The 16,254-nt window shown below is 38.5% G+C and overlaps 6 protein-coding genes across 7 annotated transcripts; all 6 read left to right on the top strand.

Annotated features, from left to right (window-relative positions):
- Nucleotides 1-143: 143 nt before the first annotated feature.
- Nucleotides 144-2,316, top strand: LOC108132248 (sialin-like). Of its 2 annotated transcripts, none has more exons than XM_017251577.2 (3): nt 144-359; nt 565-1,817; nt 1,878-2,316. In XM_017251577.2, the coding sequence occupies exons 1-3, from the start codon at nt 320-322 to the stop codon at nt 2,049-2,051; spliced, it is 1,467 nt and encodes a 488-aa protein (XP_017107066.2). In that variant the 5' UTR covers nt 144-319; the 3' UTR covers nt 2,052-2,316. The 2 variants fall into 2 exon arrangements, with proteins under 2 accessions (XP_017107066.2, XP_017107067.2); XM_017251578.3 differs by lacking the exon at nt 144-359 and having other exon boundaries at nt 560-665; nt 749-1,817.
- A 1,607-nt stretch (nt 2,317-3,923) lies between these two features.
- LOC108132254 (sialin-like) lies at nt 3,924-6,048 on the top strand. The gene is made up of 3 exons (XM_017251584.3): nt 3,924-4,126; nt 4,345-5,594; nt 5,655-6,048. The coding sequence occupies exons 1-3, from the start codon at nt 4,087-4,089 to the stop codon at nt 5,826-5,828; spliced, it is 1,464 nt and encodes a 487-aa protein (XP_017107073.2). The 5' UTR covers nt 3,924-4,086; the 3' UTR covers nt 5,829-6,048.
- A 1,715-nt stretch (nt 6,049-7,763) lies between these two features.
- LOC108132203 (sialin-like) lies at nt 7,764-9,628 on the top strand. The gene is made up of 3 exons (XM_017251528.3): nt 7,764-7,806; nt 7,969-9,221; nt 9,282-9,628. The coding sequence occupies exons 1-3, from the start codon at nt 7,767-7,769 to the stop codon at nt 9,462-9,464; spliced, it is 1,476 nt and encodes a 491-aa protein (XP_017107017.2). The 5' UTR covers nt 7,764-7,766; the 3' UTR covers nt 9,465-9,628.
- A 666-nt stretch (nt 9,629-10,294) lies between these two features.
- On the top strand, nt 10,295-12,083 carry LOC108132201 (sialin-like). Its single transcript, XM_043213897.2, has 3 exons — nt 10,295-10,440; nt 10,612-11,738; nt 11,798-12,083. Exons 1-3 carry the CDS (start codon nt 10,401-10,403, stop codon nt 11,999-12,001), a joined length of 1,371 nt encoding a protein of 456 aa, XP_043069832.1. The 5' UTR covers nt 10,295-10,400; the 3' UTR covers nt 12,002-12,083.
- A 252-nt stretch (nt 12,084-12,335) lies between these two features.
- On the top strand, nt 12,336-13,010 carry LOC108132202 (uncharacterized). The gene has a single exon (XM_017251527.2). The coding sequence runs from the start codon at nt 12,336-12,338 to the stop codon at nt 13,008-13,010; it is 675 nt and encodes a 224-aa protein (XP_017107016.2).
- A 390-nt stretch (nt 13,011-13,400) lies between these two features.
- LOC108132387 (sialin-like) lies at nt 13,401-15,387 on the top strand. Its single transcript, XM_017251797.3, has 3 exons — nt 13,401-13,595; nt 13,808-15,045; nt 15,106-15,387. The coding sequence occupies exons 1-3, from the start codon at nt 13,556-13,558 to the stop codon at nt 15,277-15,279; spliced, it is 1,452 nt and encodes a 483-aa protein (XP_017107286.2). The 5' UTR covers nt 13,401-13,555; the 3' UTR covers nt 15,280-15,387.
- The last annotated feature ends 867 nt before the right edge of the window (nt 15,388-16,254 follow it).

Here is a 16,254-nt window from a genome sequence, read left to right as displayed (position 1 = left end):
AAGATTCCCAAATACATACACTGAATTTACTTGCGCTTATATAATTATCGTACAAAATTAAAATATAAAAAATAAATAAAAATACTGCACCAAACAACCGATAAATTTTAGGCAAAACCTTGTCTATCTAACGATTAGATTCTAATCTATTCCAGCCGTTTTAATTCTCGGACAACCTTCTGTGGCAACGCACGTGTAGGAATCGGGTTATTTGATATTCGAATTTTGTGTGAAAAACTTCGTAAATAAATTTTAAAGTTGTTTTTAAATAAACAGTAAGCAAATTGATTCTCAAGATCAAACTTTAAGTATCTTAAAGATGCCAGCGGAAGTTGTTGCCAAAGGCAGCATTTTAGGGAGTAAGTATTGCCGCTCCCAACAAATTTTCGAATAGTATTTTTCCATCCAATATATCGATCAAATACCAAAATGAACCGCCGCGAGATTCGATTCAAAAAATTTTAACAAGACCTCAGTTAAAATTAATAATATTTATAACCAGTCACGATTTATATAAAATGATTTTAGTTTATTATAAAATAATCTGACATTATTTACTTACAGAATATGTACCCGCCCGCTGCGTAATGGCCGTCTTGGGATCAATTGGGATGGCCATCGTCTCTTGCCAAAGTGCGAATCTCAACGTGGCAATGGATGCCATGGTAAACCATACAGCAATACATGAAATACCATTATATACAGATTATTTGAAAACTTTGAGTAATTCGACAATCTTAAATCTCAGGAAAGATGGACCATTCGATTGGGACCCAAGCCTGCAAGGCACCCTGCTGACTTGCTACTTCTGGGGCTTTCTCGTTCAGATTCCACTGGCGCACATCGCTGAGAACTTCTCCGCCAAGTGGCTGATGTTTTTCTCCGTGGCAGTCAATGTGGTCTGCAGCCTGCTAACTCCGGTATTAACTAAATTGCACATCGGCTGCCTTATCCTTCTGCGAGTTCTGCAGGGAGTCGGCGGAGGGGCCTCTTTCCCAGCTATGCACGTCATGATTGCCTCCTGGGCACCACCCAAAGAACGCACGGCCATGTCCACCATCGTCTACGTTGGCACATTTGTCGGCACAGCTCTATCCATCCTGATAGGCGAGTTTGTTTTAGAGCGATGGGGTTGGGAGTCAGTTTTCTACGTGACGGGTGCTTTCTTCTACATTTGGATAGGTCTTTGGCTAATTCTCATTCAGGATAATCCCAACAAGCAGCGATTCATCAGTCCCGAGGAGCGACTGATGATCAACAGGTCTCTGGGCACTGAAGTAAACGAAGACCACCACCCGGCTGTGCCATGGAAGAAGATCTTTAAGTCCAGTCCATTCTGGGCCATTCTGATTGCTCACACTTGCACCAACTTTGGCTGGAATATATTCCTTTTCGGGATTCCGTACTACTTTAATTACATCCTTAAGTTTAACGTAGACGTTAATGCTACCATGAGGCCTACGTCATACTGCAACATGATTATCTTTTTGATTAGCCTTGGAATAATACTGCACTGCCTTGAAATAAAGGGCAAGATTAGCGCCACCAGTGCCCGAAAAATAGCTACATCTGTTTGCTCCTTAGTTCCTGGAGCTTGTCTAATCATCCTTTGCTTTATTGGATGCCAACAAGAAGAGGCTGTAGCCGTAATGACGGTGGGAATTTTGGCCATGAGCGCCAAGTTTCCGGGTTTCCTGACTAATCACATCGACATTGCCCCCAAATTCGCCGGAACTCTAGTGGCATTGACTAACACTGTGGCTCTTCTTCCTGACATTGTGGTACCAATCTTTGTGATGATTTTTACCGCGGGATTTGTAAGAGATCCTTTTTTGTGCTATTTTCTCTCCTTATTTCACTTATTTTTGTATTTCCAGGAGAGCGTTAGAGGTTGGAATATCATATTTGGATTAACCATATTATTGTTCGCCGTCGAATTCCTGGTATTTGTCAAGTTCGGTTCAGGAAAAGAACAGTCCTGGAATAAGACACCTGAAGAAAACGAAGATGAACAGATTCCGCTAAGGAAAATAAATAAATTAAAATCCTAGTTACGATATCTTTAGAAATATTATTGCAAATAAGTGCTACGTATTACTACTTAAGTGCCTTTTGAACAAGATGTTTTGGATTATCTTTGATGCCCATATATTTAAGATATACAGAAAAGAAAAATCTATTTTCATTTTCAATGTAGAAGATACTCTCATTTTTCAGGCCAATATTTCCGTCAAACTGAGATATGATGTGAAACCCTCAAATTATGAAAGGTTTATAAGAATAAATAAACAAGTTCGATGGAACTTATAATGATTACATCCCCGAAAAAAAACTCTTCCTAAAAGATTAAAATATTGTAAAAAAATATTATCAAGTTCAAGTCAAGTGTTATCAAGTTCTGTATTAAATTCAAGGTCCAATTCGTGTCAGTTGGCGATGGATCCCTTCTGTAGCCCATATACGCGTTTGAATTGGTTAATTAGTTGAGTATTTTTATTATTTGTAAAAAAATTTTGGGATTAACTTTGAAAGTTTTTTCAGAAAACAATACAAAAATTAAAATTGCTTCCAAGCTGCCAGAAGAAGTTACTGCCAAAAGAAATATTTTATGCAGTGAGTATGGCTTTCCCATTAAAAAGTATTTGAACGTAATATTCTTATATTCATTCAATATATTTCATCTAGACCCAGACAATGGTATTATATTCGTATGTATCATAGAGAAGGAACCATCTCTGACCCCATAAAGTATTTATTTTCTTAATCAGCTATTCTTCGATTTAGCCGATTCATTCTTCGATTTTGGCATAAAGACTCCTATAATATGCAGTTCAATTTTAAATTTTTGCCACGCCCTCTCCCGTTCCCCAAAAATTGCATTTTTCTGTAGCGCTAGAACAGGAAAGCATTTTGAAAAACTTTTTGAAAACAAAATTCAGCCAAACTATAGTAGAAGTAGAACTACAGTACGGATAGAATTATCTGATAGGAACTTGGACTACTATGGTATCCACGAGGATCAAGTTTGTGTCAAAACTTCCATGCCCACTTCCGTCCTTGTTGTAACGCCTGTTTAAAATAATTTTTGAAAAATGTTGTGATGTCAAACTAAACACTATTAACTTAACAACCACACTGTTGACTCCGGTGCTCTTCGAACTGCATTTCGGCTACCTTATCCTGATACGAGTTTTGAAGGGAATCGGCGGTGGGGCCTTTTAACTGGCTAGGCAAGTCATAATTGCCTCCTGGGACCACCCATCGAACGTAGGGTCATTTGCACCATCATCTACGATGGCAAATTCGCGGGCACTGCTCTCCCCATTCTTTTAATGCCGTGGGGCTTGCAATTAGTCTTCTATGGTTCTCTTGGATGGTTCTCTGAATTATTTTTATTCAAAACGCTCAATGACCAAACAATAGTTATTAAAAAGAAGTGCGTATTTAACATTTACAACATTCCAATTTGTCAAACTTCATCTCCAAAATTGAAATTTTAGAACTAAAATTTTGAATTTCATCCACTTTACCGCCTCGATAAGCATATCGAATGACTTAACTCGATAAATTTGCAACTCTAAGGAACTCACTTTCAAAGACGTTGTGTAAACCGTTGTCTTTTTAATAAAAAAAAAAAATTTAAATAGAAATAAGTCAAATCATCATACAAGAAGTTATGAAAAGATAAGATAATACATGTTTTAATACATATTAAAACATGCATTTATACTATTTTATGCAAGCGTTTTGAATAATTGAACTTTAAATGTTTGATCGTTTAATAAACGGAAGGTTCTGCATTTTTACTGAATTTACTTGCGTTTATATAATTATCTTACAAAATTAAATTATACAAAATAAATAAAAATACTGCACCAATTAACCGATTAATTTTAGGCAAAACATCGCCGATCTTTTCTATTCCAGCAAGCCGTTTTAATTGTCGAACACCCTTGTATTGAAACGCACGTGTTGGAATCGGGTTATTTGACATTCGTATTTTGCGTAAAAATAATTTTTAATAACTTTTTTTCAATAAACAGTAAGAAAATTGATTCTCAAGATTAAACGTGAAGTTTTTAAAAGATGCCAGCGGAAGTTGTTGCCAAAGGCAGCATTTTAGGCAGTGAGTATTGACGCTCCCAAAAAGTTTTGGAATAGTATTTTTACACCCAATATATCGAAAAAAAAAATAAAAAATCGAAATACCAAAATAAACCGCGAGATTCGATTCAAAAAATTTAACTACATATCAGTTAACATGACCTATATTTACAACAAGTCACGATTTATTTTAATTTTTTTAAGTTTATTATAAAATAATCTGACATTATTTACTTCCAGAATGTGTTCCCGCCCGCTGCGTGATGGCCGTCTTGGGATCCATTGGGATGGCCATCGTTTTTTGCCTAAAAGTGAATTTCAACGTGGCAATGGAGGCTATGGAAAATCATACAGCAATCCAAGATAGACCATTATATAAAGAAAATTTGGAAACTTTAAGTAATTCGACAATCTCAAATCTTAGGAAAGATGGACCATTCGTTTGGGACCCACTGCAAGGCACCCTGATGGCTTGCTACTTTTTAGGCTCTCTCGTTCTTATTCCGCTGGCGCGCATCGCTGAGAACTTTTCCGCCAAGTGGTTGATGTTTTTCTCCGTGGCAGTCAATGTGGTCTGCAGCCTGCTAACTCCGGCATTTACTAAATTGCATACCGGCTGCCTTATTCTACTGCGAGTTCTGCAGGGAATCGGCGAAGGGGCCTCTTTCCCGGCTATGCACGTCATGATTGCCTCCTGGGCACCACCCAAAGAACGCACGGCCATGTCCACCATCGTCTATGTAGGCACATTCGTCGGCACAGCTCTCTCCATCCTGATAGACGAGATTGTTTTAGAGCGATGGGGTTTGGAATCAGTTTTCTACGTGACGGGTGCTTTTATTTGCATTTGGATAGGTCTATGGCTAATTCTCATTCAGGATAATCCCAACAAGCAGCGATTCATCAGTCCCGAGGAGCGACTGATGATCAACAGGTCTCTGGGCACTGAAGTAAACGAAGACCACCCCCCGGCGGTACCATGGAAGAAGGTGTTGAAGTCCAGTCCATTCTGGGCCATTCTGATTGCTCACACTTGCACCAACTTTGGCTGGAATATATTCATTTTTGAGATTCCGTACTACTTTAATTACATCTTTAAGTTTAACGTGGACGTTAATGTGATAAGTGCTACGTCATTCTCTACGTGCTACGTTATCCTTTCGATAAGCCTTGGAACAATACTTCACTGCCTTGAAATGAAGGGCAAGATTAGCGCCACCGGTGCCCGAAAAATAGCTACCTCGGTTTGCTCCTTAGTTCCTGGAGCTTGTCTAATCATTCTTTGGTTTGTTAGATGCCAACAAGACGACGTTGTAGCCGTAATTGCGATTGCAATTTTGGCCATGAGCGCCAGGTTTCTGGGTTTCCTGACTAATCACATCGACATTGCCCCCAAATTCTCCGGAACTCTAATGGCATTGACTTACGCTGCGGGTATTCTTCCTGGTATTGTGATACCAATATTTGAGGCGCTTTTTACCACAGAATTTGTAAGAAATCCTTTTTTGTGCTTTTTACTCTCCTTATTTCACTTATTTTTGTATTTCCAGGAGAGCGTTAGAGGTTGGAATATCATATTTGGATTAACCATATTATTGTTCGCCGTCGAATTCCTGGTATTCCTCAAGTTCGGTTCAGGAAAAGAACAGTCCTGGAATAAGACACCTGAAGAAAACGAAGATGAACAGATTCCGCTTAGGAAAATAAATAAATTAAAATCCTAGTTACGATATCTTTAGAAATATTATTGCAAATAAGTGCTACGTATTACTAGTTACAGTGCCTTTTGAACAAGATGTTTTGGATTATCTTTGATGCCCATATATTTAAGATATACAGAAAAGAAAAATCTATTTTCATTTTCAATGTAGAAGATACTCTCATTTTTCAGGCCAATATTTCTGTCAAAGTGTGATATGATGTGAAACCCTCAAATTATGAAAGGCTTATAAGAATAATAAGAATAAATAAACAAGTTCGATGGTTTCGAACAATATTTTGTTTCAGTACTGGAATAAAACTTATAATGATTACATCCCCGAAAAAAAACTCTTCCTAAAAGATTAAAATATTTTAACCAAGAAAGGAAAGCTAACTTCGGGCGGAGCCGAAGTTGATATACCCTTGCAGTTAAAACCGGATATATATCGCAAACCGATTCTTATGATTAAATCATAATAAAACCAATAAACTACAATAAAAAATCTAAAAAAAAGTCCCAAACTTCTATCTTCAAAAGTACCAAAGTTGGTATTTCTACCAAAAACCATTTCCGATCGTTCAGTTCTATGGCAGCTATAGGATATAGTCGGCCGATTCTAATGAAATTTGGCAGGTTGGATTGGCTGACCAAAAATAGAATATGTACTAAGTTTCAGCTTTCTATCTTCAAAAAAGCGAAAGTTGGGTCATTTCCGATCGTTCAGTTATATGGCAGCTATAAGATATAGTGAGCCGATCCGGGCCGTTCCGACTTATATACTGCGTGCAAAGAAAAGAAGGGTGTGTGCAAAGTTTCAAGACGATAGCTGAATTGAGAGACTAGTTCGCGTAGAAACGGACAGACAGACAGACGGACAGACAGACGGACAGACGGACATGCTCATATCAACTCAGGAGGTGATCCTGATCAAAAATATATATACTTTATAGGGTCGGAGATGTCTCCTTCACTGCGTTGCACACTTTTGGACAAAATTATAATACCCTCTTCAAGGGTATAAAAATAAGTGTTATCAAGTTCTGTATTAAATTCAAGGTCCAATTCGTGTCAGTTGGCGATGGACCCCTTCTGAAGTAGCCCAACACGCGTTTCAATTGGTTTATCAGTTGAGCATTTTTAATTTGTGTAAAAAGAGTTCGGGATTAACTTTTAAAGTTTTTCAGAAAACAATACAAAAATTAAAATTATTTCGAATCTGCCAGAGGAAGTTCCTGCGAAAGGAAATATTTTATGCAGTGAGTATGGCTCTTCCCATTAGAAAGTATTTAAACTTTATATATTTATATTCATCCAATATATATTATTTCATCTAGACCCAGCCATTGGTAATTATATTCGTATGCATCATTGAGAAGGAACCATCTCTGACCCCATACAGTATTTATATTCTTAGTCAGCTATTCTTCGATTTAGCCATGTCCGTCTGTCCATTTGTCCGTCCGTCTGTCTGTATGAACATGTAGAGCTATAGGATTTAGCAAGAAGACTCCTATAATACGCAGTTCAATTTTGTCATGCCCTCTCCTGGTCCCGACAAATTGCGTTTGAACGCGTGGATCTCGGATAGAAGTATCTGATAGGAACTTGGACTACTATGGTATCCACGAGGATCAAGTTTGTGTCAAAATGTTGTCACGCCCACTTTTGTCATTGTTGTAACGCCTGTATAAAATAATTTTTGGAAAATGTTTTTATGCCAAACTATTCCAATGCCTAATGCCTTTTTAATCTGAGGCCCTACTGAATTGCTTCAGAGCTTTTTTTCCTAAGCAAGACGTTTAATTGGCGAACAACCTTCTGTGGCAACGCACGTGTTGGAATCGGGTTATTTAATATTCGGATTTTGTGTGAAAAATTTTTAATTTTTAATTTTTAAAGTTGTTTTTAAATAAACAGTAAGCAAATTGATTCTCAAGATCAAACGTGGGGTATCTAAAAGATGCCAGCGGAAGTTGTTGCCAAAGGCAGCATTTTAGGCAGTGAGTATTGACGCTCCCAAAAAGTTTTGGAGTAGTATTTTTTCATCCAATATATCGAAAATAAAAATAAAAAATCGAAATACAAAAATAATCCGCTAGATTCGATTCAAAAAAGTTTATATTTACAACAAGTCACGTTTTATTTTAAATTTTTACTTCCAGAATATGTACCCGCCCGCTGCGTCATGGCCGTCTTGGGATCCATTGGGATGGCCATCGTCTATTACCAAAATGTAAATCTCGGCGTGGCAATGGTGGCTATGGTAAATCATACAGCCATCCATGAAAACCTATCTTATACAGCTTATTCGAAAACTTTGAGTAATTCGACAATCTCAAATCGTAGGAAAGATGGACCATTCGATTGGGACCCAAACCTGCAGGGCACTTTGCTGACTTGCTACTTCTGGGGCTTTCTCTTTCAAATTCCGCTGGCGCGCATTGCTGAGAACTTCTCCGCCAAGTGGCTGATGTTTTTCTCCGTGGCAGTCAATGTGGTCTGCAGCCTGCTAACTCCGGTATTAACTAAATTGCATACCGGCTGCCTTATTCTACTGCGAGTTCTGCAGGGAGTCGGCGGTGGGGCCTCTTTCCCTGCTATGCACGTCATGATTGCCTCCTGGGCACCACCCAAAGAACGCACGGCCATGTCCACCATCGTCTACGTTGGCACATTTGTCGGCACAGCTCTATCCATCCTGATAGGCGAGTTTGTTTTAGAGCGATGGGGTTGGGAGTCAGTTTTCTACGTGACGGGTGCTTTCTTCTACATTTGGATAGGTCTATGGCTAATTCTCATTCAGGATAATCCCAACAAGCAGCGATTCATCAGTCCCGAGGAGCGACAGATGATCAACAGGTCTCTGGGCACTGAAGTAAACGAAGACCACCACCCGGCTGTGCCATGGAAGAAGGTCTTTAAGTCCAGTCCATTCTGGGCCATTCTGATTGCTCACACTTGCAGCAACTTTAGCTGGCATATGTTCCTTGTCGAAATTCCGTTCTACATAAAGTACATCCTCAAGTTCAATGTGGACCGCAATGCGACCATAAGTGCTACGTTATACTCCAACATGATTATCTTTTTGATTAGCCTTGGAATAATACTACACTGCCTTCAAATAAAGGGCAAGATTAGCGCCACCGGTGCCCGAAAAATAGCTACATCTGTTAGCTCCTTAGTTCCTGGAGCTTGTCTAATCATTCTCTGCTTTATTGGATGCCAACAAGACGAGGCTGTAGCCGTAATGACGGTGGGAATTTTGGCCATGACCGCCAAGATTCCGGGTTTCCTGACCAATCACATAGACATTGCCCCCAAATACGCCGGAAATCTAGTGGCATTGACTAACACTGTGGCAATTCTTCCTGGCATTGTGGTACCAATCTTTGTGGCGCTTATTACCGACGGATATGTAAGAGATACATTTCTATGCTTTTTCCTCAACTTAATTCGTTTATCTGTGAATTTCCAGAAGAGCATTGGAGGTTGGCACATCATTTTTGGGGTAACCATATTTTTGTTCGCCGTCGAATTCGTGGTATTTGTGAAGTTCGGTTCAGGAAAGGAACAGTCCTGGAATAAGACACCTGAAGAAAACGAAGATGAACAGATTCCGCTTAGGAAAATAAATAATTTTAAATCCTTGTTAAGATAACTTTGTAATTATTGCATATAAGTGCTACGTATGACTTATGCAGTGCCTTTTGAACAAGATTGTATTACTATATTTGATTATATTTGGTGTCTATATATTTGAGAATTCTATTTCTAGAATTGATTCTATTTTCTCATGAGTTGGTCAAATAAATGTAAAACAAATTTAATAACAGAAAATAAATTTATCATTTTTAATTTAGAAGGCACTCTTGTTTTTCAGATCAATATTTTCGCGAAAGCAACTAAGATATCATGTAGAATCATCACATTATGGAACATGCATACTTCTTAAACATTAAAAGTAAACAAATAACAAATTTTAAACAAATTAAATGGTTTTGAAAAATATTTTTTTCTTCTTACTGTTTTACTTCTCGCTGAAATACCCAAACATTTTGAAGTTTCATGCTCTCGATTCCTTATCTGGAGTCGTTTCATTATACTTTTACAGAGGGTATTATAATATTTTTTGTATTTCATAAATTCGGCGGACAAAATAATTTTTGGTTCTCATACTGAAACTCACATTAGAATCGTCTAACTTTATTCGATATTTTAAGTATCTCTCTCAGAATCTCACAATAGTAACCTCCTCCTAAGTTAAAAGGTATTTAACTATTTAAGCTTAATTTTCAATCGTTTGTAACCTTGTAATAATCAGAAAACAATATATAAAAATTCTTTGAAAAAAAAACACTTGATAAAAGATTAAAATATAGTGAAAATATTTATCAAGTTCTGTGTTAAATTACAGACGCATAATTCTATCCAATTTCGTTGGAGCAAGGCGTTTCAGTTGGAAACCAACCTTCTGTAGCAACACACGCGTTGGAATTTGTTTATTAGTTGAGAAATTTTATTTTGTTTGAAAAAAATTGGTGATAAGCTTTCACAATTTTCAAAAAGCAATACAAAAATTAAAATTATCTCCAAGATGCCAGCAGAAGTTGCTGCCAAAAGCAGTATTTTTTTCAGTGAGTATTGCTGGTCCTATAACAAAGTATTTGAATACAATATACCCAGAAATATGTAGATAATATAAAAAGGCATGAAATTTGATCTAAGTTTCTCAACAAGATAAAATTATTAATCAACTCCTAATTATATTATGTATCATTCAACAATAAAGCCCTTTTAATTTCCAGAATATGTGCCTTTCCGCTACGTTTTTGCCGTACTGGGATCCATTGGCATCGCCATCGTCTATGGCCTTAACATCTATGGAATAATAATGGCGCAAATGGTGCACGATGATAAGCCGTATATTGCCGTGTATGTCGTCCTTTCCTACTACTGTGTATATGTTGTCTCACAGATTCCACTGGCCCGCGTCGCTGAGAAATACTCGGCCAAGTGGGTAATGTTGTTCTCCGTGGCAATCAATCTGGTCTGCACCCTGTTGACTCCGGTGCTCACCGAATTCCATTTCGGCGGACATATCCTGATGAGAGTTATGGAGGGAATCGTTGGTGGAGCCTCTTTTCCGGCTATGCACGTCATGATTGCCTCCTGGGCCCCACCCACCGAACGAATGGTTATGTCCGCCATCATCTACGTGGGCACCAATCTCTCCATTCCGTTGGCCGGTGTTCTTTCCGAGCAGTCGGGCTGGGAATCAGTCTTCTACGTGATGGGTCCTCTTGGCTGCATTTGGATGGTTCTCTGGATTATTTTCGTTCAGGATAATCCCAACAAGCAGCGGTTCATTAGTCGCGAGGAACGGCAAATGATCAATAGCTCTCTTGGCGCGGAATTAAAGGAAGACAAAAACCCGGCTGTGCCATGGAAGAAGGTCTTCACATCTGTTCCATTCTGGGCCATTCTGATTGCCCACACTTGTTACGAATTAAACCATTGGCCATACCTCATCCAGACTTCGGACTACATGAAGCAGGCCCTTGATATCAATTTCGAGGCACCACTTTTAGGGTTATATTCCTTCACAGTTATATTCAGCATATTGCTCTACTGCCTCCAAAACAAGGGAAAGGTTAGTGCCACCTGTGCACGGAAAATAACAACTGCTATATTCTTATTCATTCCTGGAGCTTGTCTGATCTTTCTTTGCTGTATTGGATACCTTCAAAACGGTGCTGTGACCGTAATGTCGGTGGGATTTGTGTCCATGGAAGCCATGTTCCCATGTTTCCTTTCTAACCACGTCGACATTGCCCCGAACTTCGCCGGAACCCTGGTGGCGCTAGCTAACTCTGCGGCTTATGTTACCAGCTCTTTGGTTTTCTTATCTATGAAGTTTGTGATTGCCGAACAAGTAAGAAAGCTTTCTCTATGACTTTTCAAACCCTAAATTCGAATATTTTTGAATTCTAGAAAAGCATTGAAACCCACCGTATCATTTTCGGATTTAAAATAGCATTGTTCGCTATCACGTTCCTGGTCTTAATTATTTTTGGTTCTGGAAAAGAGCAATCCTGGAACAAAAACGAAAAAAACGAGGATGAGAACATCACGCTGAAGAAAATAACCAACTTAAATTGTAGTTTCGATAACTTTGATAATATTAATTCAAAGTAGTGTCTTTAAAATAGTTAATACTAATTCAAAGGATGTATTTCGAAACCTTTAATTTAAAGCTTGCAAACAATACAGGGGTCATTAAGGCTCAGTAAAAACCACCTGTAAAATAAAATTGTTTAAATTTTCAACTGTATGTTTCGTATCGATTTTGAATATTTTCTTATTGGGGGAGGAAAACTTGCTGGGATCTGTTTCCATAACGAAAGAAATAAATTTAACCTTAATTTCTTATCAAATTTTGAATTCCGATAACCTTGCCGCCACATTAATCGAAGCTCGATAGCCCATTGAGGCATTGGACATCAGTTGCAAAACAGTTGTGAAAGTTAAAATGTTAAAATTACGCAGCATTGTCCTGCTGCACAGAAGATGGAAGAGTGGGGCCAAAAAACGATGGAATGTCCTGCAGAACAAGAAGAACAACTGCGACAGGGCGCTGGAGAACTTTGATGACTTTTACGGATCCGTGTACGGCAGCCGGTGGAAAAACATGCGGGCAGCACTACTTACCCGGCACAAGTACATCGCACTGGTTAACAACTTTGGAGACACGGAGCAGACCAGCAGCATGCTAGAAATGGACGGGGCTATCAATATGAAGTCACTTATTAATTTGGCCCAGGATCGCCTGAAGGAGTCCAGTAACGAACCCATGCCGGCTCAGGGGCAATCTCGACATGAGATAGAGGGAAAACTGGATACCTTGCTGCGAAAGCAACAGGAACGAGAGGTCTCCTCGATTTATCCCAGCCTCGGAGAGGATGGTCTCTCTGGTACATTGCCACAGCAATTAAAGTTTGATAACATAGAGGAAAAGCAAACAGATCAGCTTCAGGAAAGGCTACCGTTCGAACAGAGCTTAACCAAGGCTCTGGAGGAAGATGTCCGGCTAGATGAAAATCGTTTAGTAGACCCCCAGTTTGGCACTGGCGGCTTATACGAGTACATGCCCGCTCTCAGCATAAAGGGAATGGAGGACTGCCGCCTCGATAAGCATATTGAATAACACAACTCGATAAAGACGTTGTGTAAACCGTTAAGTCTTTTCAATTTAAAAAACAAAAAAATTGAAGAGAAATAAGTCAAATCATCAAGAATTTATGAAAAGATTAGATATGATATGTTTTAAAACTGTATACTATTTGCATTTAAGCTATTTTTGCAACCGTTTCGAATAATTGAACGTTGAATTTTTGATTTTTTAATAAACGGGCGGTTATTAATTTTTACCGCCTATTTATGAAAATTCACAAACACAAACACTAAATTTACTTGCGCTTATATAACTATCTTACAAAACTAAATTATACAAAATAAATAAAAATACTGCACAAAACAACCGATAAATTTTAGGCAATCTATTGTCTATCTATTCTATTCCAGCAAGCCGTTTTAATTGTCGAACAACCTTCTGTTGAAACGCACGTGTTGGAATCGGGTTATTTGATATTCGGATTTTGTGTGAAAAACTTCGTAAATAAGTTTTAAAGTTGTTTTTAAATAAACAGTAAGCAAATTGATTTTCAAGATCAAACTTTAAGTATCTTAAAGATGCCAGCGGAAGTTGTGGCCAAAGGCAGCATTTTAGGGAGTAAGTATTGTCGATCCCAACAAATTTTCGAATAGTATTTTTCCATCCAATATATCGAAAAAATACCAAAATAAACCGCCGCGAGATTCGATTCGAGATTCGAAAAATTTTAACAAGACCTCAGTTAAAATTAATAATATTTATAACCAGTCACGATTAATATAAAATAATTTAGGTTTATTATAAAATAATCTGACATTATTTACTTCCAGAATATGTACCCGCCCGCTGCGTAATGGCCGTCTTGGGATCTATTGGGATGGCCATCGTCTGTTGCCTTAAAGTGAATCTCAACGTGGCAATGAAGGCCATGGTAAATTATACAGCAATCCATGAAAGACCACTATATACAGATAATTTGGAAACTTTAAGTAATCTCAGGGAAGATGGACCATTCGCTTGGGACACACCCCAGCAGGGCACCCTGTTGGTTTGCTACATGTGGGGGCTTTTCGTTCAGATTCCGCTGGCGCGCATCGCTGAGAACTTCTCCGCCAAGTGGTTGATGTTTTTCTCCGTGGCAGTCAATGTGGTCTGCAGCCTGCTAACTCCGGTATTAACTAAATTGCACACCGGCTGCCTTATCCTATTGCGAGTTCTCCAGGGAGTCGGCGAAGGGGCCTCTTTCCCGGCTATGCACGTCATGATTGCCTCCTGGGCACCACCCAAAGAACGCACGGCCATGTCCACCATCGTCTATGTAGGCACATTCGTCGGAAGAGCTCTATCCATCCTGATAGGCGAGTTTGTTTTAGAGCGATGGGGTTGGGAATCAGTGTTCTACGTGACGGGTGCTTTCAGCTACATTTGGATAGGTCTATGGCTAATTCTCATTCAGGATAATCCCAACAAGCAGCGATTCATCAGTCCCGAAGAGCGACAGATGATCAACAGGTCTTTGGGCACTGAAGTACACGAAGACCACCACCCGGCGGTACCATGGAAAAAGATCTTTAAGTCCAGTCCATTCTGGGCCATTCTGATTGCTCACACCTGCAGCAACTTTGGCTGGAATATATTCCTTTTCGGGATTCCGAACTACTTTGATTACATCCTTCAGTTTAACGTGGACGTTAATGAGACCATAAGTGCTACGTCATACTCCAACATGATTATCTTTTTAATTAGCCTTGGAATAATACTGCACTGCCTTCAAATAAAGGGCAAGATTAGCGCCACCGGTGCCCGAAAAATAGCTACATCTGTTTGCTCCTTAGTTCCTGGAGCTTGTCTAATCATTCTTTGGTTTGTTAGATGCCAACAAGACGACGCTGTAGCCGTAATGACGGTGGGAATTTTGGCCATGAGCTCCAAGTTTCCGGGTTTTCTGACTAATCACATCGACATTGCCCCTAAATTCGCCGGAACTCTAGTGGCATTGACTAACACTGTGGCTATTCTTCCTGACATTGTGGTACCAATCTTTGTGATGATTTTTACCGCGGGATTTGTAAGAGATCCTTTTTTGTGCTATTTTCTCTCCTTATTTCACTTATTTTTGTATTTCCAGGAGAGCGTTAGAGGTTGGAATATCATATTTGGATTAACCATATTATTGTTCGCCGTCGAATTCCTGGTATTTGTGAAGTTCGGTTCAGGAAAAGAACAATCCTGGAATAAGTCACCTGAAGAAAACGAAGATGAACAGATTCCGCTTAGGAAAATAAATAAATTAAAATCCTAGTTACGATATCTTAAGAAATATTATTGCAAATAAGTGCTACGTGTGACTACTTAAGTGCCTTTTGAACAAGATGTTTTGGATTATTTTTGATGCCCATATATTTAAGATATACAGAAAATAAAAATCTATTTTCATTTTTAATGTAGAAGATACTCTCATTTTTCAGGCCAAACTGAGATATGATGTGAAACCCTCAAATTATGAAAGGTTTATAAGAATAAATAAACAAGTTCGATGGATGGTTTCGAACAATATTTTGTTTCAGTACTGGAATAAAACTTATAATGATTACATCCCCGAAAAAAAACTCTTCCTAAAAGATTAAAATATTGTAAAAAAATATTATCAAGTTCGTAGTCAAGTGTTCAAGTTCTGTATTAAATTCAAGGTCCAATTCATGTCAGTTGGCGATGGACCCCTTCTGTAGCCCAACACGCGTTGAATTGGTTTATCAGTTGAGTATTTTTATTATATGTAAACAAATTTTGGGATTAAATCTTAAAGTTTTTCAGAAAACAATTATTTCCAAGCTGCCAGAGGAAGTTACTGCCAAAGGAAATATTTTATGCAGTGAGTATGGCTTTCCCATTAAAAAGTATTTGAACGTTATATATATTCATCAATATATTTCATCTAGACCCAGGCAATGGAACCATCTCTGACCCCATACAGTATTTATATTCTTAGTCAGCTATTCTTCGATTTAGCCATGTCCGTCTGTCCATCCGTCCGTCCGGCATTTTTATATAGCTCTAGAACAGAAAGGCATTTTGAAAAACTTTTTGAAAACAAAATTCAGCCAAACTACAGTTTTACAATTTTGAACGCGTGGATCTCGGATAGAATTATCTGATAGGAACTTGGACTACTATGGTATCCACGAGGATCAAGTTTGTGTCAAAATGTTGTCATGCCCACTTTCGTTCTTGTTGTAACGCCTGTTAAAAATATTTTCAAAAAATGTTTTGATGTCAA

This window comes from Drosophila bipectinata, chromosome 2L, assembly GCF_030179905.1.
Source record: "Drosophila bipectinata strain 14024-0381.07 chromosome 2L, DbipHiC1v2, whole genome shotgun sequence".
In the NCBI taxonomy this organism is placed as follows: Eukaryota; Metazoa; Arthropoda; class Insecta; order Diptera; family Drosophilidae; genus Drosophila; species Drosophila bipectinata.
Note: the sequence above shows the minus strand (reverse complement) of the source record. Positions and strands in the feature narration are given on the sequence as shown.